Source organism: Loxodonta africana, chromosome 7 (assembly GCF_030014295.1).
Source record: "Loxodonta africana isolate mLoxAfr1 chromosome 7, mLoxAfr1.hap2, whole genome shotgun sequence".
Lineage (NCBI taxonomy): Eukaryota > Metazoa > Chordata > Mammalia > Proboscidea > Elephantidae > Loxodonta > Loxodonta africana.
This window is the reverse complement of record NC_087348.1, coordinates 938,731-962,047: the sequence shown is the minus strand read 5'-3', so window position 1 is coordinate 962,047 and position 23,317 is coordinate 938,731. Positions and strand designations below refer to the sequence as shown.

The 23,317-nt window shown below is 51.4% G+C and overlaps 1 protein-coding gene across 3 annotated transcripts in view; it reads right to left on the bottom strand.

The window, feature by feature from the left end:
• Window positions 1-15,600, bottom strand: part of AP2A2 (adaptor related protein complex 2 subunit alpha 2) — a 97,992-nt gene extending 82,392 nt beyond the window's left edge. For 2 of the 3 annotated variants that reach the window (XM_064287552.1, XM_064287553.1), the window contains exon 1: window positions 15,460-15,600. In XM_064287552.1, coding sequence (XP_064143622.1) covers window positions 15,460-15,526 — 67 coding nt within the window. In that variant the 5' untranslated portion in view covers window positions 15,527-15,600. Of the gene's footprint in view, window positions 1-10,715; window positions 14,873-15,459 lie in introns of those variants that run through there. The other variant, XM_010602439.3, reaches the window with a different exon arrangement.
• Between the last annotated feature and the right edge of the window lie 7,717 nt (window positions 15,601-23,317).

Here is a 23,317-nt window from a genome sequence, read left to right as displayed (position 1 = left end):
TGGTATACCCCTACGGGTTGCTTGAGTGAGCTAGCTTGATTGTTTTCGCCTTTGGAGCTCTGATGTCCTGTCTCCAGATGGCTAGAGCTGTTATCAGGTATATCAGTCTAGGAGTCCATTCACTTTTCTTGTATGAATTCAGCTCAGGTTTCCAGGTAGCTGGTCATCAAGTATGTGGTACAGGCTCTGTCCAACAGTCTTAGAGGGGCAGGGGTGATCACTGTATGTACTGGTATGTGATTGCAGCAGGGGGTCACGCTCTGAGCAAGGCAGGGGGCTGAGAACCGACCCCCAAGTGTCTCTGAGGAAAGCACGTCCCTGTTCCCTAGAGCGTGCAGGTGGATGGGTTCTGCAGACGGACCATGGGCACCCAAAGTTTTTGGTTGCAAGGACTGGGAGGTACCAGTTATCTTTGGACCCCTGTCACGGGTGGCTGGGTGACCTGAGTGGAGTTACCAGTCCTTAGGTCCCTGACGTGGGTAGGCGAGGACCTTGTTTAATAGGCAAAGCAATGTCAAACATCAAACACCCACCTCTCCACTGCACAGCTGAAATGGTTGGAGTCTGCCAACAAGGACCTATTCTCCCAAGATAGTCTCACACAGGACCATGCAGAAGGGAAGGTGCTCAAAGTCCACGGACAGTTTATGCCTAGACAGGAGCTGCTTCTGTCCTGAGTTCCCCTGGTTAGTGTAGCTAGCAAATTATCTTTTCCCCAAATACAAATTTTTTCCTTCCTCAAGGCCGGGAGGATGGCTCTAGGTGCTCAACAGTGCCTATCTCAGGCCCACGGAATTCAGCCACTGAAGCTGGTTTGCGGTTGGGGAGGGGACGTTAAAATATACGCAAGCACTTAGCTTTTGCCAAGAGCGCCATTCTCCTCAAGTTCCAGAGCTGTGAGTAGACTGTGTGGCTGGCTGCTTCTCCCTAAGGAAACTGCAGCCGAATGCTAGTACCAGCCCATCGCCACCACTCCGGGAATGGTGCCTGAGGGCTCCCCACGATTCGGGTCTGGTAACTCCTCTCTGCTTCTGAACGCTCTCTTCCTCCCCCTGCCCCTCAGTTCGTCTTCCAAGCTTGCCTTTGAAGCTCAGGGCTCCCAGCTTGTTACAAATATACTCGTTTCACTTGCTTTTTCGGCTCTTTGTTGTAAAGAGGGCTCGCCGGAAGTGTATCTAGTCTGCCATCTTGGCTCCGCTTCCCCCCATACCATTTTTACAGTGTGTATCTATTATTGATTTTTTTATAATAGTGGGACCGTACGATATTTGTCTTTTTTGTGATTGACTTATTTCACTCAACATAATGTCCTCCAGATTCATCCACATTATAAGATGTTTCATGGGCTCCCTTGCATATTATTCCATTGCATGTATGTACCACATTTGTTTATCCATTTATCCACTGATGGGCACTTAGGTTTTTTCCAGCTTTTTGCTATTTTAAAGTATGCTGCAATGAACACAGGTGTGCATGTCCATTTGTGTCACTGGTCTTATATCTCCAGGGTATACACCTGGTAACAGGGTTGCTGAAATAACCACCAAGGTATTTCTATTTCTAGCTTTCTGAGGAAGTGCCATACTGTTTTCCATAGTGGTTGTACCATTTTACAACCTTGCCAGCATTTGTTGTTTTCTCTGTGTGTGTGTGTGGGTATGTGTGTTTTAATCACTGCCATTTTTGCAGGGGTCTCCCACAGATTTTGAAATGGGATCGCTTAGAATTACATGGTTCTATGTCTTAAAATTACTTGGGAGAAAAATATAAATCAAAAAGATTCACCTGACGAAAACAGAAAGAAGTCAAAGACAGCAATATAATTGTACATTTCTGACATTTACCTAGATGCTTTTTAACAAAAATGAAAAACAAAACACACACATGCTCATTTTGTTGAGTACCTACTTTCACAAAAATATCTAAAAGTCGACTTTATAAAAATGACGTAAAGTCTGTGCTACAGGGTGATGGCTGTTACCCTACTAACAATCAGCCCTCAGCCCCAACGGGGGAGGGCTGTGCCTGGGCTGACAATGGCGCACCCCCAGAGGCAGCACCCATGCTCTCCCCACCTCACCCACTAGCTCAGGAAGCCAATTACACAAGTGATCCCAAGAACTGACTAGGGCTGCTGTCTGTGTGTTCCGCCAGCCAGCCAGGCCACCCACCAACCTTACTGTAGACTCCTCCCACTGCACCCTATGACCTCCCAGGCCAACCTTTCCACTGTTCGCATTTGCTGCCCCTCCCACCCAGAGTGACCCTTGTTCTACCTTCTCTAGGTCCGACCTTCAAGCCCACCTCCACACACTCCCCACCACCTCCCATCTGACTCCCTGTGGCACAGCAGCTCACTAGCAAACTAAACCATATTCCTCCACTGGGGCTGCTTTCTCATCCAGCCACCACTACACAGCACTCGCCCCCAGCAGAGTTAGGCTCCTGATGACTCCAGGGATGAGGGCGTGATGCTCCCAGCACACCACTGGTTGCCAAACGCTTATACTGATCACTGATCATCCCTTTCCACGGTGCTCTTGAATTCAATTCAGATTCAGTTAAAGCCAGCTCTTTGCCAGCCCGGCCCTGAACCTGTGCCAAGTTGATATTCTCACATTCTCCTCCCACCTTCGCCCCCCTCCCCATCTCCACCAACCATCTGGCTATAGAGTTTACAGACAAAAATCAAGGCAATCTCAAAAAACAAAAAGGAAAGAACTCTGTCAGTCAAGTGTCCCACAACGCCTCCTCTGCCTGCATCTGCCTGGCGCCGGCTTCCCCTGATGCTGTGACTGAGCCATCCCTGTCTTGGGACAGCTGGCCCTCATGCCACCTCCCTCTGATGGCCATTCGCAGCCTTGTCCATCTCTCCGGGAGCCCCCACCTCTCACCTGGTTTTAGGGCAGGCTTCCTGCTCCTCCCCCTTCTCTGCACAGCAGCAGCAAGACTTCAAACTGAAGTCCCATTGGGGTGAAGCCAGGGTTCCCACATAAGCCATCTTCCTCTCTTCCTCCTCGTGGCCCTCCCGGCCCCTCCACGCCCTCCAGCCACATGGGTCCCCTATGGTCCTCGGCCCTCAGGGTATACCCCCCAGCTACAGGATCTAAACTGTGATCCCTCCAACAAGCTTATCCCCGTTGCTGGCTTATTTTTCTCCCTGACATAGTATGCAAAGTACTATATAAAATGTTTACTCATTTTATGTCTATCTCACTAGAATGAAAGCCACGTGATGGCAGGCGTTTTGTTCACTGCAAAAGATGGGCACTCAGTAAATTTAACAAATGAATTAGCCTAAAAAAAAAAAAAGGTACTTTCCTGGCCTACTGTGGCAGGCAGACTGGCCCACAGATGTCCACACCTGGCCCCAGGTCCCGAGAATATGACCTGATGAGGTACAAGGACTTTGTAGACATGACTAAGGGAAGCCATAATGGATCCTCCCGGTCAGCCCCATCTAGTCACACAAGCCCTTAAAAGTGAGATCTGTCTCACCTGGAGGCAGGATTTGAGACAGAAGAGGATGCTGGAGAGACTCTAATCTGCAGGGATATGCAGAAGGGGCTGTGCAAGTGCAGAGGGACTCAGGCGGTCTCCAGACTACGGGGCAACAAGGGAATGCAGCAGCCTCCAGACTATAGGGCAGCGGGTTTCTCTTTATATGGAGCCTTTCTGGCCCTGGGTTTATAGTTCTGCCAAAATGATTCGCTAGGCCACCATCTTGCAATGGGATTGGACAGTTTACTATGCAAGCAAGGAGCATAAAACCCTTTCAACAGTTGGTCGAGTTAGGTGATTGTAACCTGCTGAGAGAATTGGTCAGTTCGTGGTCTTGATGGAAGGAGTACGCTTAGAAAAGTGCCAATCCCACAGAGTTTGAGGGGGGCCTCACTATCATTGAGAAGAGCTAGGAGTGGAGCGTGTGCTTTAGACCCAGGGTCCTTGAACTGGGTCCAAAATAACGTTAACTATGTGCTTTGGGGTGATGGCTGCTATCCTACAAACAATCAGCCCGTAGCCCACAGGAGAAAGAGAATGCTCTGACACTGAAGATGGCACGAGACGGCACAGCAGTAACAGGAGCAGCAGCGGTGTGAGACAGTGGGAACCAGGAGACTGAAGCAAGTCAGCTGCGGTGGGGCTTGCCAACCCACAGAGTGAGGGAACTGAGCACATTTGGGCAGGAGGCTTGCTGGCAGAGTGGCATGTCTCCTGGCTAAAGAGCTGTAACACTTGCCCAAGCAGGGCAGAGGCCGAGAGGAGGCCTGCCTGTGAGCACAGCCAAGAGGAAGCAAGAGCTGTCCTGGTTGGAAGCTGTTCTGGTTGACGAAACTGATCTTGCCCTGTGTTGTTCCTAGCACTTCCAATTTGATCCTGATCCCAGACTGTAACCTGTCACTTCCCTAATAAGCCCACGACAGTGAGTATGGTCTGGGAGTTCTGGGTGGCCACTACAACGAATTATCAAACCCAGCAGAGCAGTAGAAAGCGCTGTGGGGAGGATGGCTAGTGTCAGAACTGGTAAAGGAGCTGGCCAGAGGAGAGATGTAAACAGTGTGTTTCACCTCACAGCAGTCGGTTTTGGGCTGATCTGGGCTCTTCTCCTACTTCTTCCTGAAGTTAGAGGACCTCTGACATCACTAGCTTTACAGGCAGCAAACAGCCAACAGGGAAACGGGCCCCCTCCCTCCCAGAGCCACACCAACTGCACTCAGCAAACAGCATGAGTGGGCTCAGACTCAGCCCCACAGCCCCCAGGAAGGAGCGCGCCTGCTGACACCCTAATTTCAGTCCTGGGAGACCCTAGGCAGGGCCACACAGGGCTTCTGATGGACAGAGTTGAGAGGTAAGTTGTTGCAGCTGCAACAGAAAATGGAGCTGCCCTCTGCAGTCACCATCCCATTTCTCTCCCTTTTCCGTGGTTAGACTTACTTTTTCCGGTTATTCCTCTCTCCTACCAAATGCTGTCTCAGGTGACCTGCCAGCAGCACGTGCGCCTGCCCGCTCCCCCGCCCCCAAAAAGGTGCGACACTTGGCTTCCAGGACAGCATCTCGCCAGGGCTCCTCCTACCTCAGCTGTGGCTCCTCTGGTCCCCTCGGCTAAACCCCCACATACCCTCACCCTTTCACCCCTTCAGGCCAGCATGCCTGCAGCCGTCTGCAGAGCGGTCTTCTCCGGGCAGCTGGTACAACAGTGTGGTTCAGAGAGAGGCCTCTGGAGCTGGACCACCTGAGTCTAAGTCCTGGGCTCGTTGAGGGTCTTCCTCTTTTCCGCTGACCCTGTAATCTGCCAAGCATGATGTCCTTCTATAGAGATTGATCCCTCCTAACAACATGTCCAAAGTATGTAAGACGCAGTCCGCCATCCTTGCTTCTACGGAGCATTCTGGTCGTACTTCTTCCAATACAGATTTGTTCGTACTTTTGGCAGTCCATGGTAAATGCAATATTCTTTGCCAACACCACAATTCAAAGGCATCAATTCTTCTTCAGTCTTCTTTATTCACTGTCCAGCTTTCACACGCATATGATACAATTGAAAATACCATGGCTTGGGTCAGGCACACCTTAGTCTTCCAGGTCACATCTTTGCTCTTCAACACTTTGAAGAGGTCCTTTGCAGCAGATTTACCCAATGCAATGCATCTTTTGATTTCCTGACTGCTGCTTCCATGACTGTTGATTGTGGATCCAAGTAAAATGAAATCTTTGACAACTTCAATCTTTTCTCCGTTTATCATGATGTTGCTTATTGGTCCAGTTGTGAGGATTTTTGTTTTCTTTATGTTGAGGTGCAATCCATACTGAAGGCTGTGGTCTTTGATCTTCGTTAGTAAGTGCTTCAAGTCCTCTTCACTTTCAGTAAGAAAGGTTGTGTCATCTGCATAACGCAGGTTGTTAATGAGTTTTCCTCCAATCCTGATGCCCCGTTCTTCTTCATATAGTCCAGCTTCTCATATTATTTGCTCAGCATACAGATTAAATAGGTATGGTGAAAGAATACAACCCTGACACATACCTTTCCTGACTTTAAGCCAATCAGAATCTCCCTGTTCTGTCCGAACAACTGCCTCTTGATCTATGTAAAGGTTCCTCATGAGCACAATTAAGTGTTCTGGAATTCCCATTCTTCGCAGTGTTATCCATAGTTTGTTATGATCCACACACTCAAATACGTTTGCATAGTCAATAAAACACAGGTAAACATCCTTCTGATATTCTCTGCTCTCAGCCAGGATCCATCTGACATCAGCAATGATATCCTTGGTTCCTCGTCCTCTTCTGAAACTGGCCTGAATTTCTGGCAGCTCCCTGTCGATACACTGTTGCAGCCGTTTTTAAATGATCTTCAGCAAAATTTTGCTTGCATGCGATATTAATGGTTGTTCTCTAATTCCCACATTCGATTGGATCACCTTTCTTGGGAATAGGGATAAATATGGATCTCCTTCAGTCAGTTGGCCAGGAAGCTGTCTTCCATATTTCTTGGCATAGACGAGTGAGCACCCCCAGTGCTGCATCTGTTTGTTGAAACATCTCAATTAATACTCCATCAATTCCTGGAGCCTTGTTTTTCACCAATGCCTTCAGAGCAGCTTGGACTCCTTCCTTCAGCACCATTGGTTCCTGATCGTATGCCACCTCCTGAAATGCCTGTATAGAAAACATAATTGCTACCTCAGCCACATCACATCCCGGACAGCTGCCCACAGAAAGAACGGAAATCCTAGCGTGGCACCGCTGGCCCTAAGGAGCTCAGGGTGCTTTAGACCTAGTAATTAACTAATCCTCACTACACTCTGGTGCTGTCATCAGATAAGACTTTAAGGGTTAGAAAAATGCCCCAGGATGCAAAACAAAAACCAGGCAATTTCAACTCGGATGTTGGTCTGCAGACTGTTAAGCAATCCTGTACACAGAGAACATCAAATCTTGGGGTAGGTGGAAAGAAAGGTAAACAGGAAACATTTTGAACACAGGAGAGGGATGTTCCAAAAACACCGCAGCTCTCACTGGGCTTGAATTTTGGGCAAAAATGAAGAGTCCAGGCTCTGCTCATGGCCACAATTTGCAGAAGTGGAAAGAAAAGGGAGCAGAATCAGGGTCCGACCCAAACCACCAGTTACAAGAGTTTTTCCTAAACGAACATCCAGCAGAAAGTCAACCATTCAGCCAAGGGTTCACTGCAGTACCGGGAGGCTGAGTGAACGCACAGGCCCAAAGAACTCCGGGCCCAAAGAACCCCATAAGGGAGGAGAATCACCAGCTCTCCTAGAGCCCATAACCAAGGTGAGCACAACACTGCCCTTCTCAAAACTCTGTAGCTTCCTGCTACCACAGTGAGAAATAACAGGGACCAGCACCTTCCTCCCCACCCTGTACCCCATGCTCTCCTACCTCCCACCCTGTGGCTCCCTGGGCTCCCACAGAAGCCCTGATGACCCATTTTCCACACCATCATTATGAGCTGACTGGGCCCCTGCGCTGTTCCTCTGTGCTGACAGTGCTGGAGGAAAGAGCATGAAGAACTCAGAAGTGATGTCTGGAAGGCAAGCAAGACCACGGTGCTACTCAAAGAGCACACTGTTATCTCCTGGACCATCAGAAGCCAGCAGCCTCCAAGCAAGGGGTTGCTACTGGGCGGCCTCTTCCTTTGACGCTGGGCACCCCGCTGCCCCACAGTCTCCCTAGTCCACATCCCAGCTCTAGTCTCCAGGGCACCGTTTAAGCTGGTCTGCATCCATCACATACTACTTGCGCTGTGCCTCTCCGTGAGCACCCCGTCTCACGGCCTCAGCTCCCACCTCCACACAGGACGCCATGGCAACTATCTGCCTGAGCTGCTTCTCACCATAAACCCGCACGCGGAGCTCCTCGCAGCACTCAGCAACAGCAAAGTCAAGATGGAGTCAGCGTAACATCGGTTCACAATTTGCAGCTTAGGTACCTCGGGCATCCCATGAGCTGGTGAAAACTGCTCACTTCTGTTTTCCTATGTAAGCTCATTTATTTTTTAAACTGGGGGAAAGTTATTCACTTAAACACAGCACCCAGAGGTAATAGAAGCCTCAAACGTGTGATTTCAGTACCAAATCTTTGACACTGCTTAAAATCAGGCCGGTCGCTGTGCTGACCCAAGACGTGAGAGGGGAAGGAGGGAGGACAGTCCTACCTTTCTTCGTTCTTTCTAGCACAGTGGATGGGGGCAGGCAGGGTGTGGTGGAGCAGGAGCAGACAGGCTTTAACAGGAAAAGGAACACAGAATACAAAGCATCCCCAGTATCAACGTGGAGTTCCTTTTTTTTGGATGTCCACAGCATACTGAGGCCACTATTGCTCCTTCTCTGCCCTCTCCCTCTAGGGTCTCCCCACCTCCAATTCAGAGAACTCCTCAGGCCAAGACCTGTCTGGTCCCTCTTGATGGACTCTCACCACCCACACCTGGAGCCTGAGTAAAGGAGGTGCAGGCACAGACAGGACCACCTCCCACTGGTCTGCTCGCTCTGACGCCCATGGGAACCATGTGCCCACTGCTCCTAACTGCACACAGCACCACACATAACCAGACCAAGCCTACCCTGACCCCTTTTCCAAAGCCCAGGCTGAAACTCTTCAGGGTTCAACGTGCTCAGACTGGGGAATGCTGCCTGTCATCTACCCACCGTGGGCTAGGCAGCACCGGCCAGCGTCCTGACAGGTCTGTGGTGAGACCTGCGTCCGCAGGAGGGGACATGGGGAGCCTCCTGGCAGTTTGCATACACCTTTTTTGCCAAATGAGGTAACCACAGATTTGCAAAAAGGACTTTTGGTTCTCAAAGCTTTCTAAGTTTTGCAATTTGAGATGAGGGAAGGTGACCCCTTGCTCAAGAACCTGCTAAGTGCATGGAGTCTATTCTGAGGAGCCATCATGAAGGAGAGCACCTCCGCCCACAGCCCACAACCATTTACTTGAACTTCTCTATTCCTATTTAGTGGAAACCCTGGTGGCACAGTGGTTAAGAGCTACGGCTGCTAACCAAAAGGTTGGCAGTTCAAATCCACCAGGCACTCCTTGGAAACCCTATGGGGCAGTTCTACTCTGTCCTATAGAGTTGCTATGAGTCGGAATTGACTCAGCAACAACAGATTTGGTTTTTTGGGTTTTATTCCTATTAGTGTAAAATCTTACACCCAAAACATCACTTCCTACATTGGACGCTAACCTTCCCCTCTGCTTTGATCTATTTGATTGTTATAAAGCCAAGGAAGTGCCATTTAATCCCACAAAGATAGCCTTTCCAAGCCTCATTTCTATATAACTGTGACTACAAACTTCTGACACATGCTGTTGCCAGAAGCCTGTTAAACAACGAAAACCACGTTAGGAGGAAGGAGAAGGAATGCTAAGCACCTGCATGGGAACACACTCTCTGGGACTCTGCAACTTGTCCCATGGGAAGCAGACCAACACCCCCTTCAGAGGAGAGCACAGCCCAGGGCCAGTGTCCAGTTCCTAGAAGCAAGCAACCACCAACTCGGCACAAAGGCCGCATCTGGAGCCAAGACCAAGTTCCCCTCTGGCACCGGGGCTGGTTACTCTCGTCACTCTCCCTTCATCAAACGCTTCCGGAACCAGTTTCTCAGGAATATAAATAATGCATAAGACTGCAAAAGAAGATACGCAAGAAGAGCATTCTTTTTTAAAAAGTCAGCACTTTAAAAACATAGTCAAGAGCCTTGCAAGTTAAAACACAACAGACAAACTCTGATTCTGGTCTTTACTACTAAAAAAAAAAAAAAATCATCACCATCAAGTCAATTCCAACTCATAGCAACCCTATAGGACAGAGCAGAACTGCCCCATAGGGGCTGCAAAGCTGTAAATCTTTACAGAAGATTGCCACAACTTTCTCCCGCAGAGCAGCTGGTGGGTTCGAACTGCCGACCTTTTGGTTAGCAGCCAAGCACTTTAACCACTGCGCCACCAGGGCTCCTTTACCACTAGTCAGGAAAATTAAGTATAGATTTTATATTTAATTTTTACACTAAAGTTCAAGCAGAATTTAAATTTCTATGTTCATCATTTCTCCGTGTCCAACTTATGACTCATAACCAGAATTTTATGAACAAATAACATTTTTTAAACTTTAGTCATGCTAAAGAACAATTCAAGGAGTGCCTAAATTCAACAAAATTAACAGAAATGGAAGGGATCAAGTTCTATAACCCACAATGAAAAAAGCACAGTGACCATTCTGCTGGTTCATCTTTGTGCCTGCAGCAAACTGCATTGCACTCTTGAGAACACGGGTAATTTGTTTTTGCCAGCTGGGTTGTTACATCTCTCCCTCCACTTGTTTTCCTTGTCTGAGTTCCTGGAGGGATTAAGTAAACGCCTCCGTGAGATGGAAGTCTCAGAATTCATCCTCTCATCTGCACACCCAGCTCCCCGTGCTGCACTGCCAGGAAGGATAAATGGCAATTCCTACCCACCAGCCACTTGAGTGTCTCGCAACAACCCATAATTTCTCCCCTTCGTTGAAGTCCCTGACACTGTGGCAGTCGATTTTCAGTCTCACTACACTCTCAGCAGTGCTCCACACTCACTAATGCGCAAGTGTTGTGGCATCAATAGTGATGCACAAAGATGTGTACCTCCCATTCGCTGACAGACCACATGAGCACAAGACAGTGAGTTCCAAAATAACTGGATAAGTACAAGTGACGGTCACCTCATTGCCCCGTTTCAGCAGTTGTTTTTCTTGGAATTCATTGCTTCAATATAACCCAATTAACGCAATACTCCGGATGGACCTCAAGGGAATTACGCTGAGTGAAAAGAGCCAATCTCAACAGGTCATGTACAGTATGCTTCCACCTACAGAATGTCCTGAAATCACAAAATTACAGAGAGGGAAAACAGATCAGCAGTTGCCACGGATGGGCTGGCTATAAAGGGGTGGCACAGGGGCTTCGTGTTGATGGAACAGTTGTGTACCCTGACCGCAGTGGGGCTAACACCAAGCTACACCCGCGATGAAACTGCCCAGAAATACGCAAACAAATGAGCGCAGGTAACACTGGTGAAATCCGACTACGCGCAGTACGTGCACCAGCGTCAGCTTCCCGGCGATGAAACGGCGCTGTAGTCGTTACCGAAGGTGCTGGCTACCGAAGGTGCTGGCGCTGGGGGAGGCGGGACGAAGGGTGCTGTGGGGCCCCCCGTACGTTTCTCTGCAACTTCCTGTGAATTCATGACTATTTCAAAATACAGGTTTTCTTGTTGGAAACTGTAAAGAAATAAAAGGACTAGAACTTTCTTTAATGTCAATTAAAAACAAAGAAACAGACACCTCAGTAACTCCCACACGCTGAGCTCACGCGAGCGGCCCCTGGATTGACGTCAGTTAAATAGGAAGTGAACTGTTGAGCTAAGGAATCCACAGGGCCACAGGCCCACATGGCCCAGCAGGGAGCACCTTTGCAAACCTAGGGTGTGTTCACTTCTGCTCATGCTACGGGATAACACTGAGAAGAATGGGAATTCCAGAACACTTAACTGTGCTCATGAGGAACCTGTACATAAACCAAGAGGCAGTTGTTAGAACAGAACAAGGAGAGACCGCGTGGTTAGAAATCAGGAAAGGTGTCCACCAGGATTGTATCATTTCACCATACTTATTCAATCTGTATGCTGAGCAAATAATTCAAGAAACTGGACTGTATGAAGAACATGGCAACAGGCTCAGAGGAAGACTCATTAATGACCTGCAATACGCAGATGACACAACCCCATGAAAGTGAGGAGGACTTGAAGCACTTACTGAAGATGAAAGACTACACCTCAACATAAAGAAAACAAAAATCCTCATGACTAGACTAACAAGCCACATCATGATAAATGGAGAAGACCGAAGTTGTCAAGGACTTCATTTTACCCGGATCCACAATCAACACCCATGGAAGCAGTAATCAAGAAATCAAACACACCACGTTGGACAAATCTGGTGCAAAAGACCTCTTTAAAGTGTTGAAAAGCAAAGATATCACTTTGAGGACTAAGGTGCGCCTGACCCAAGCCATGGTATTTCTAATCACCTCATATGCATGTGAAAACTGGACAATGAATAAGGCAGGCCAAGGAAGAATTGATGTCTTTGAATTAAGGTGTTGGCGGAGAACACTGAATACACTATGGACCGCCAGAAAAATGAACCAATCTGTCTTGGAAGAAGTACAGCCATAATGCTCCTTAGAAGCAAGGAAGGCTAGACTTTGGACATGTCATCAGGAGGGACCAGTCCCTAGAGAAGGGCACCATGCTTGGTTAAGTAGAGTGTTAGCGAAAAAGAGGAAGACCCTCAAAGAGACTGATACGATCGTTGCAACAACGGGCTCAACCATAGTAAGGACTGCGAGGATGGTGCGGAACTGGACGGTGTTTCATTCTGTTGTACGTGGGGTCACTGTGAGTCAGAACCGACTCGACGGCACCTGACAACAACAACATTTCAGGAAGGTAAAAAGGAGTTGCAATTTTATACCTGAAGCAGACTTTACTGATATTTGAGCTCAAACTCCACCCTCTCGTATGTCAGTTGAGGAAACTGAGGCTCAGTAGCTGTTGGCTTCCGGTCATGGAGCTGGTGAGTCAAGGTCAAGCCCCTGGATGGCCAGCTCACTGCCCTCTCCACAGCGAGCCTGGCTATTCCTCGCTCACCCACATCACTGAACAATGTGCACACAAAATCAGGGGCCCAGGTGGGGAAGAATGACCCCTCTCCCTGCATCAGGAACCAAGTCACACCAACTCTGCCCGGCCTCACTCTCTGGCCCCACCTCCAGCCACCGGCCAACACTTTGCCAAGAACATTAACTCCCTGCTTGTCCACGCACATCCTGGCCTTTACCCCTGCCACCTCTCTGCCTGAAGTGTCCTTTAAACATTTCCAAAAATCAACCTCAGAGTCACCTCCAAGGGGGTGTTCTCTGGCTCACTCATCTATTGATTTACTCAGCACACACCACGTGCCAGGCACCATGAGAAGTGCACACTATATGCCAGGCATCGTGACAGGCACAGGAGACAGATGGTCCCTGCCCTCATGGCATTTACAGTCTAGGAGACACAAACTCAGACATGTAGCCCCATGAGCTGACGGCAACTGCTATGGAGAGCAGTTCAGTACAAGTGCTATGGCTATGACAGGGTAATTGAAATGAGAGATGGCAGCAGTGTTTCTGAGGAAAGGGCCATGCTGAGCAGAGACCTGGCTCCCCCAGGATCAGACAACCCTTCTTATTCAAGCTCCTTCAGGGTAGGAATCGTTTTACTCATTGGTCTACACTAGTGGTTCTCAATCAGGGGCAATTTTGCTCCCCAGAACATACTTGTCAATATCTGCAGACATTTTTGGTTATCACACTTGGGTAGGGAATGCCACTGGCATCTAGTGTGTAGACGCCAGGGAGCTGCTGAACATCCTACAATCCACAGGACAGTCCCTACAACAAAGGGTGACCCAAACGTCAACAGTGCTGAGGTAGAGGAAGCCTGGTCTACATACTGTCAGTCAACCAAAGCGTACCAAGCACTTCACGTGTGGCAGGGACCATCTAGTCAAAGATAAGACCTGGCACAAACGTGTATCCAATGAGCGTGTGATCTGCTGTAGGAAAACAACTCTGAAGCTCACCGTCCCAGTCCTGCAGTAGGCCACGTGCAGCGCGATCTTCAAGAATTGGGGGCAGAAGTCATAGCTTATTTAAGGCTGCTAGGAGTACCTGGGTGGCATAAATGGTTAACGCGCTCGCTGCTAACTGAGAGGCTGAAAGTCTGAGTCCACCCAGATGCACCTCAGAAAAAAGGCCTGGTGGTCTACTTCTGAAAAATCAGCCATCGAAAACCCTGTGGAGCATAGCTCTACTCTGACACACGTGGGGCAGCTATGACTTGGAGTTGACTTGACAGCAACTGATAAGCCTTTGCCTGCGGGGTGCTCTCAATAGTAACACACACAGACACACATACACTTAGTTTTACAAAACATCTTATGATTACGAATAATATTGTCTTGGACAAAAAAACAGAAAAGTGCCCTACTTGTAAAAGCACTGATCTGAGGTGTGTTTCCACACCTATTTCTGCAGGGCAGGGGGAGGAACAGACGGTCTGCTAACCTTCCAGGGTAACCAGCCCGGTCTCCAACTCTAGTCTGAGATGAGAATGGACTTACCAGTAAATGAGATTATAAAAATTCCACAAAATGTACGTTAAACCTCAGGTAATAAAAATCACAAGGTCAACTATTTGGTGGATAACAAGGAAAAAACAAAACACCGGGCAAGAGACTGGCTTCTACAGTTAATAAAAGGGGATGCCCTGTGAGTCAAAGGAGTTTCTATACACACACTTCAGTGGCGGAGGGCACACCCACCCCGCATCCTCTCAGCAGGGCTGCCTTCCTGGCTCCTTGGCTCTTTGGTGTGGATTTTTTCCACCCTGAGAGGCCCGCTGTCGCAAGAACGGGTCTGGTTGGAGGCAGCAGGCAGAGCAGTCCCCTGGAGTCACGGCCTGATGGCTCTGGTGTTCTGGCTCCCTCAGGGAGTGAATCATTTTAAGCTTAGATCTAATCAGGGTGTAACAAGCGCCTTCTAGAAGCCGAGTCCCATAGCTGTTTCCCGTTTCACTAGCTGCACTCCCAAAGCGAAAATCCACAATATTTTGGGGAACGCTGGGTTAAATGCTCGGTTACTAGAAAGGCTGAGCAGACACCATTTGAGATGACATCATCCTGGGGACGGGTGTCTTCGCTGGAACCCCCTCGGCGGTGCCACAGCCCCCCGCGGGGGTGACAACGCGGAGGGGGCCACTGGGGAAGGCGACGGGGCGCTGGAGGGGGTGCAGGCCGAGGCCCTGCCGTCCCCCACCCGCACCCCAGGCCTAAGCCCCCTGCATCTTTGGGGGCTCCATCCCAGGCCCCGGGCTGCACCCCCACCTACCCACCCCCCAGGTCTGCATCCCCGGACACACGCTGGCACCCGGACAGCCTGATCTGCACCCTGCATCCCTGACACCCGCACCCCAGCCTGGACCCATTAGCTTTGCAACTCCAAACACTCGACTTCGCCCGCCGCACCCCGGCTGGAGCCCCCGCAATCCCACCAGCCCCCATTCCAGACCCCGAGCCTGCGCCTCCGGGCCCCGCGTTCCCGGACCCCTGCCCCCACCCGCCAGACTCGCACCCCCAGGCCCCCCCCGGGCCTGCGCCCCCAGACGGCGCCCCCCCCGGGCCTGCGCCCCCAGACGGCGCCCCCCCCGGGCCTGCGCCCCCAGACGGCGCCCCCCCCCCGGGCCTGCGCCCCCAGACGGCGCCCCCCCGGGCCTGCGCCCCCAGACGGCGCCCCCCCGGGCCTGCGCCCCCAGACGGCGCCCCCCCGGGCCTGCGCCCCCAGACGGCGCCCGGGGCCGCTCACAGTTGCGGATGTCCGAGATGAAGACCGCCAGGCCCCGCATCCCGTCCCCCTTCGACACGGCCGGCATCTTCGGGCCCGGGTGGCGGCCTCGGCCGGCGGGCCCGGGAGGAGGAGTAAGGGCAGCGGGGAGCGGGGAGCGCGGGCCGCCGTCGCCGCCGTCACCGCCGCCGCCGCCGCCGCCGCCCGAGGAGGAGCCGCCTCAGCAGGAGCCGCCTCAGCCTCCGAGCGGCGCTTTCTGGGCCGCGCACGCGCACGCACGCAGCTCGCGCCGCACGCACGCACGCGCACGCACGCGGCGACGGACGACGGCCGGGGCGGGCACCACGTGGACGGCGCGCGCGCGGCCGGCGGCGCGGGGACGAGCACGCCGCGGAAAGCGCATAGAGGGAGGTGCGTGGGCGCCCCCTGGGGGCAGAGCGCGGCGGCTGAGTGGTCTGGAACCACGGGTTCGCGTCCCGGGGCCGCCGTTATCCGTGGAAGGCGAAGGTGCAGACTGAGCCCGACGCGTGGCTGCTTTTGTTGTTGTTATTACTATTATTCAGGCCAGCGTGTGCTGCAGAGCGGCCGAAACCGGTGAGCGGCCGGCGCACGTCAGCTCAGATCTCAGCAGAGCGGGCGTCATTGCCGGGATGGCCCTGGACGTGGACTTTTCTTCACTGCGTTCTCCAGATGTCCTATTTTTCCAGTTGGAGTGAATGGATAGCTCCTGCACGATTCCGGGTCGTGTGCAATGCACAGGCGACCCCGGGCGTGGAGCCCCCACGCGCGCAGGGCAGAGCCGGGAGGGGCGCGGGGCAGAGGCAGGCAGGCGGGCGGGGACAGCCGCCTCAGGAGGCGACCTTTGCCTTCCTGACCCCAGTGAGGAAATCCTCCCGCGACCCAGGATCCCCAGGTCTGAGGAGTACCCCTCCCCCACCTCAGGACTTAGAGGGGGCACGGCCAAAGGCTCTTGCAGCCTCTGAGCTCGGGGGACCCGGGGGCACCCAGGGTCTGGAACTCATGCTGTACTCTCGGGGACCAGGTCTGCGGGGAGCTCGGTGGACCTGCCCACAGCCAGCCCCTTCCTCCGGGCAAATTGGGAGACTGAAGCCTGAGGAGGATTGGCCTCGCCCACCGCCCCCGCCCATGCCAGCACCACGTGACTGCTGTCCCGGGTCTGTCCCTCAATACCCCAACCTGCGCCCGGTGGTTGCTGCCGCCATCCCCACGGCTCCCAAGTCTGCCCTGTGGCCCTGGCCACGTAGGCTCATCCAGAGTGGGCAGGCGCTGCAGGGGGGGCCTGGCCTCCACTGACGGCCAGAAAGTGTGTCTGCAGAGGAGAGGGCACCCACAGCTCTCCTTCCAAAGCAGGATGGCTTTGAAGAGGCGGCTGCCTCCTCAGCAGACTTGTCCAGCCCTGTACCTCGAACCAGCCCAGACCAGGAGCTAGACCTTTGTCCCCGCTGTGGCTCACTTCCCCAGTCCCTGTGAGAGCTAGTCGGGGTAGATCCTGGGGGCACAGCCAGACGGGGCTCCCTCAGACCATCTCACTGTGGTTCTGGGCCTCCCGTACCCCCAGGGGAAACCAAGACCCTGGACCTGTCCGGGCGAGGGCTGTCTGGGCCACTTGGATGACCACCAAGGGCCACTCTGATGCAAGGGACCTATCACAGGACACTTCCAAGGCGGCAAAGTCCCAACCTCCCAAGACAGACAGGTGAAGAGCAAAGGGCTCCCAGGAAGAAGGGGACCTCCCCAACTTCTGTCACTCCTCAGTGAGTGCAGTGCTTGGAAACAGTTTCATTCCTCATGTCGTCTAAACTGGACATCTGCCACATTTTAGCCATTTGTGGTCATGACACTGTTCCCAGGGGTAGGATGAGCCATAAGTCCCTTTCTTGGACCTGTGACCCATGGAGGTTGAGGGCATGGGAGCTGCCCACAGATGCAAGCCCAAGCCTTGTGCCATGGCCCCAGGACCGAAAGCCAACCCCGGCATCCCAAACAGACCATGTCTGTGGTGTTTGATATGTCAGGACTCTTGCTTGGGCCTCCCACCTGCTTTGTGAGTGACCCAGTTTCCTCCCCATAACCTGGCTCCTGCTTAAATGAGCCAGAGTTGGTTTCCGGAGTTGGCTTCCATTGTGCCCACGACGATGGCAGGTGAATGAAGAACGTGTTCCTGGAATGGGTGGAAGACAAGGAACCTTTTGGAAGATGGCAACCTGAAGGTTGAAGGTCTGACCCAAGCGTGGCTAGAGGTCTTGAGCAGCCATGAGTGTGGGGGGACAGGGATGTGGCAGTCCTTGGCACCCAGTGGCTACCCCTGGGATCACACCATCACTCATGGTCTCCATGAGTGACATGCTTGGGAAAGGCAAGAACCTGGGGACTAAGCTTTCCTGCCGTGGACGCTGTACAAGCAGGAAGAATTCAAGAACTCCGTGGGGGAAGCTGTCCAGGACTGTACAGACCCCGCCTCTTGTAGCCACACACACAGCTGGGTTCTGACAGTTGCGAAATAGCCACAGAAGACAAATGTGCTGCCTCACCAATGTCTTACGGGAAAGCCAGAGCCTTGTCGGGGCAACAGGGCCCAGAGAACCGGAATGGGTTAAGTGGGATAATCCGGGGACCCCATTCCCGAGGAGTCCTCTTCCCCCTCATAGGAAGTTGTCCCTGTGCTAGAAGACCTGGTAATGACATTAGTTGAAGGAGTTACTTTGTGAGTGAAAAGTCAGTTCCCCTCAAATTCCCTAGCACCCCTTTCCCAAGACCAGGGAGTAGGGTCCCAACAAAAAGTCGTGCCCAGTGGGGCAGCTCAGCTACCGAGCACAGCAGGAGCTGCCGTGGATGTGGGTAAAGCTCTGCAGAATGTGTGCAGGATAGATTCCCAGAGCCGGCCAGCTCACACTGCCAAGTGTCCTTCTTGTCACTACTGGGCTGCCTACCTGGAACCTGGACTCAGGGTGACCCATGTTAACACCACAGGATGCCAGGAACTCTTTGATATAATGTAAATAAAGGAACCGAAGGCCTCACAATGATTTAACTTGCCTAGCCACCTGTCATGGGTTGAATTATGTCCCCCCAGAAATGTGTGTATCAACTTGGTTAGGACATACGTGGTTGTCCTCCATTTTGTGATTGTAATTTTATGTTAAGAAGATTAGGGTGGGATTGTAACACCACCCTCACTCTGGTCACCTACCTGATCCAAGGTAAGGGGAGTTTCCCTGGGGTGTGGCCTGCGCCACCTTTTATCTCTCAAGAGATAAAAGGAAAGAGAAGCAAGCAGAGAGTTTGGGACCTTGTACCACCAAGAAAGCAGCGCCAGGAGCAGAGCATGTCCTTTGGACATGGGGTCCCTGTGCCTGAGAAGCTCCTCAACTAGGGGAAGATTGAGGACAAGGACCTTCACCAGAGCTGACAGAGAGAGAGAAGCTAACGCCCTGAATTTGGACTTGTAACCTACTAGACTGTGAGAAAATAAATTTTTCTTTGTTAAAGCCATCCACTTGTGGTATTTCTGTTATGGCAGCGCTAGATGACTAAGACACACCACTGAGGAAACCCTTCTTCCACTATGGGTGTTGTTAGTTGCTGCTGACTCGCATTTGGGGACATGGTTTCCAGTCCCCACCACTCATCCATCCTACTACTTGGAACACGGTTTTGATAGCTGGAGCTCCATCCTGGACTTGGAGGATGACCACACGCCCTCATCCACACTGGCCTGGAAGCTCCTGTGTGTATGTATACCACAGCTGTTGGGCTCTGTTACACCAGCCAAAGTGGGCTCCCCATTCATACCTAACATCAGGCCTAGGCTGCAAGGTGAAGGCTAATGTCTTAGTTTCTTAGGTATTTAAGAAATACCACAAAGCGGGTAGCTTTAAGGAACAGAAATTAATTTTCTCACAGTCCGGAGGCTAGATGTCCAAGTCAGGGTCTCAGCTGTGTCAGTTACTTCTGTGAGCCTCTCCTGGTTTCTGGCTGCTGTCAGCAATCCTTGGCATTCCTTTGCAGCTTGTAGATGCATCTTCCCCTGGCATCTCCTGGTGTGTGACTGTTTGCATGTCTGTCCTCCCCTTTTCAAACACCACTCAGCAAGGACTAGGACCCACCCGCTCTGGTATGACTTCAAAGAAAGACCCTATTTCCTCAAAGTGTCTTAATTATCTAGTGCTGATATAACAGAAATACTAAAGTGGATGGCTTTAACAAAGAGAAATTTATTCTCTCTCAGTCTAGGAGGCTACAAGTCCAAATTCAGGACACCAGCTCCAGGGGAAGGCTTTCTCTGTTGGCTCTGGAGGAAGGTCCTTGTCATCAATCTTCCCCTGGTCTAGGAGCTTCTCAGCACAGGGGCCTCAGGTCCAAAGTATGCAATCTCCTCCTGGTTCTTCATTCTTGGTGGCACGAGGTCCTCCTATCTCTCTGCTTACTTCTCTCTTTTATATCTCAGAAGGGATTGACTCAAGATACAACCTAATCTTATAGACTGTGTTCTGCCTATTAACATAACTGCCTCTAATCCTGCCTCATTAACATCATAGAGGCAGGATTTACAACTCAGGACAAAATGACAAAATGGAGAATAATTACACAATACTGGGAATCATGGCCTAGTCAAGTTGACATACATTTTAGGGGGACACATTCAATCCATAACACAAGGTCACATTCACAGGTACAGGGTTAGGACTTAAACATATCTTTAGGGGGACACAATTCAATTTACAACAGGGTGTGTTGTGGCAAGGGTGTACATCCCAACTCAGCATCCACACACCATGTGGCCCAGCTCTGACTCCATCTTCTAAGGGCCCCTACAGGGTGAGCTGGTAGAATATTGCAGTCTGGTGGATGGCTTTTTCATGGCCTTTCTCGGCACGGTCTTGTAACTCCCACCCAAGTGATTGGGCAGGACTGTGTCATAGGGTAATTGTGGCCCACCAAAGGGATTGGTCAGTTTTGCCATCCTACTGGTTTTTAAATAAGCCACCCCAGAGGCAGGAAAGAGAGTCTACCACCACCAAGGAGGGACAGACTGGCAGGAGAGACCCACAGGAGACAGCACAGTAGGCTTCCCGGCCCACAGAGTGAGAAAGCTGAGTGCCTTTGGGCAGAGACTAAGGGCCAGGGAGAGGCATGCCTGTAAGCACGGCTCGGAAGAGGATGTCCTGATGGAATTATAACCTGTTACTTCCCTTTTTTTTTTTTTTTTTTTTTACTTCCCTAATAAACCCCATAAGGTCTGTGAGTTCTGGGTAGACATTACTTCCCTAATAAACCCCATAAGGTCTGCGAGTTCTGGGTAGACATTGCAATGAATTATTGAACCCAGCAGAGAAGTAGAGAGTGCCGTAGGAGGGATGGTTGGTGTCAGAATTGGTACAGATGGTGGAGAGGGGAGGCATGCCTGACTCTCGCCTCATAGGAATCAGCCTTGGGCTGTTGATTTTAATTCTTCTTCCCCCTTGTGAAGTTAGAGAAGGTCAGACACTGCCCCCATGCCATTTTTACAATTATAGATTAGCTTTAAGGTTGGCCAAAGCAAAAGTTTCAGGAGGGAAAACATGTTGTTAGCTGCTATCAGGTTAGACCCCTACTCATGGAGACCTCAAGCATAATGGAACGAAATGCTTCCTGGTCCTGCGCTGTCCCTGTGACTAGTTGTGGATTGGACCACTGAGATCCATAGGGTTTTCACTGGCTGATGTTTGGAAGTAGGTCCCCAGGCCTTTCCTCCTAGTTCACGTTATTCTGAAAGCTCCACTGAAACCTGTCCAGCATCACAGCAACATGGAAGCCTCCACCACCAGGTGCTCCTTGGAAACCCTCTGGGCTAGTTCTACTCCGTCCTATAGGGTCACTATGAGTTGGAATTCACCCGACAGCAATGGGTTGTTTTGTTTTGTTCTTTTTACCGACAGATGGTTGACGGCTGCATGTGAGGTGCATAGGCCCGGAGTTGAGCCTGTCTCTTCCACATGGAAGGCAAGAATTATACCACTGAATGCCTTTCACAAGAAAAACATACTGACCTAGAAAATCAGGCCCTTGTCGCAAAACAATGTGTATATAAATTTTTGAATGAGAAAATAACCTGAGCCGTAAACTTTCACCTAAAGCACAATTTAAAAAAAAAAAAGAGAAAATCAGGCCTTTTGGTACCACCAAGAAATGCTCCCTCTTTGGGTTTATCAACACCACTCATGCTGCCTCTCCCTTTTGTCATCGGGGTGCTCTAGGGTCGGATTCGGGATTTTGAGCAGCGTAATAGTCACAGCTGATGCCATTAAGCCCTGTCTAAAGCACAAACGCACCTCTAGCTGCACCCAACAGCTGAGCAGATCCCTGCACACACGTCCTGGTCACACGTGGGACACGTGCGTAACCACAGGCAGAAAATCTGCTGTGCTGACTCTGGAGTTCTTTCCGGAAGTTCCCGAGGCACACGAGGGAGCCCCACTCCCCCTTGTTCTCTCTCTTGACTTTGCTTATCCCAGCACCCATGGAGGATGTCTCTGTCCACAAGTGGGGGTGGGCCCAGCAGCAGGAAATCCTGACGTGGGTCCCTCTTCCTGGGCTTCCGGCCTCCGAGCAGGAGTGTTTGGAGGCCCAAGAGAGACAGGACATAGTCAGCAATAGTGGCCTGGTCTCTGTCCTAGGGGTGACCTCTGTCCAAGGCTCCCGTTAACACAGAATGGAGTCATGGGGCTGCCACTGCTGGGAAGGGCTGGACCTTGTGCTGATTCAGCAAATGAAGAGACTCCACCTTCCCCCACCCCAGGAGACCTCATCAGCCCTAGGAGAACACAAATCTGGCTCCCAGGAGGCCTCACACTCACCGGGCACCTCACCAACCTGGTACATGTGTTCTCGGGGTGCCAGCCACACACTGGGCTCCCCTCAGGAACCTAAGATGAGTGTCGGGAGGATGACCCCAGACTGGGACCCTCATCTGAGCAGGGGCACCAGGGAGGGGCTGCCTGGCCTTGCAGATGTTGCCACAGCTTGGGTGGGGGGGCTCAGCTGGCACAGGAGAGCTGTCTCTGCAGACACTCACTCCGCACTGGCCTGCCGTGCCCTTCTCTGTCCCCCATGTGCCCCCAGGCAGGCAGGGACAAGGAGGAGGGCTCAGCCCCATACCACTCAGAGCTTGAGCCTCTGCCTGGCCACCCATTGCTTGCCTCTGGCAGAGAGGCCTAACCTTATATGCAACAGAAGAAAATGTTGCCCGGTCCTGTGCCATCTTCATGATCATGGGTATGTTTGAGTCCATTATTGTGGTTATTGGATCAATCCAACTCAGGAAGTGTTTCCCTCGTATCCCCTTACCCTTGACTGTACCAACCATGATGTCTTTTTCTCCCCCAAGTATCTGTCAGTTTACTGTGGGAGCTGGCGTGTTTCTGTGATGCTGGAAGCTATGCCACAGGTATTCAAATACCAGCAGGGTCACCCATGACCGACAGGTTTCAGCTGAGCTTCCAGACAGACAGACTAGGAAAGAGGACCTGCCAGTCTGCTTTTGAAAAAGATTAGCCAGTGAAAACCTTACGACTAGCAGCAGAACATTGTCTGATACAGTGACAGAAAATGAGCCCCTCAGGTTGGAAGGCACCCACAGTATGACTGGGGAAGAGCTGCCTCCTCAAAGTAAAGTCAACTTTAATGATGTAGATGAAATCAAGCTTTCAGGACATTCATTCGCTGATGCGGCACTACTCAAAACGAGAAGAAACAGCTGCAAACATCCACTAAATCAGAACGTGGAATGCACGAAGTATGAATCTAGGAAAATTGGAAATCATTATAACTGAAATAGAACCCATAAGCATTGATACCTTAGGCATTCGTGAGCTGAAAT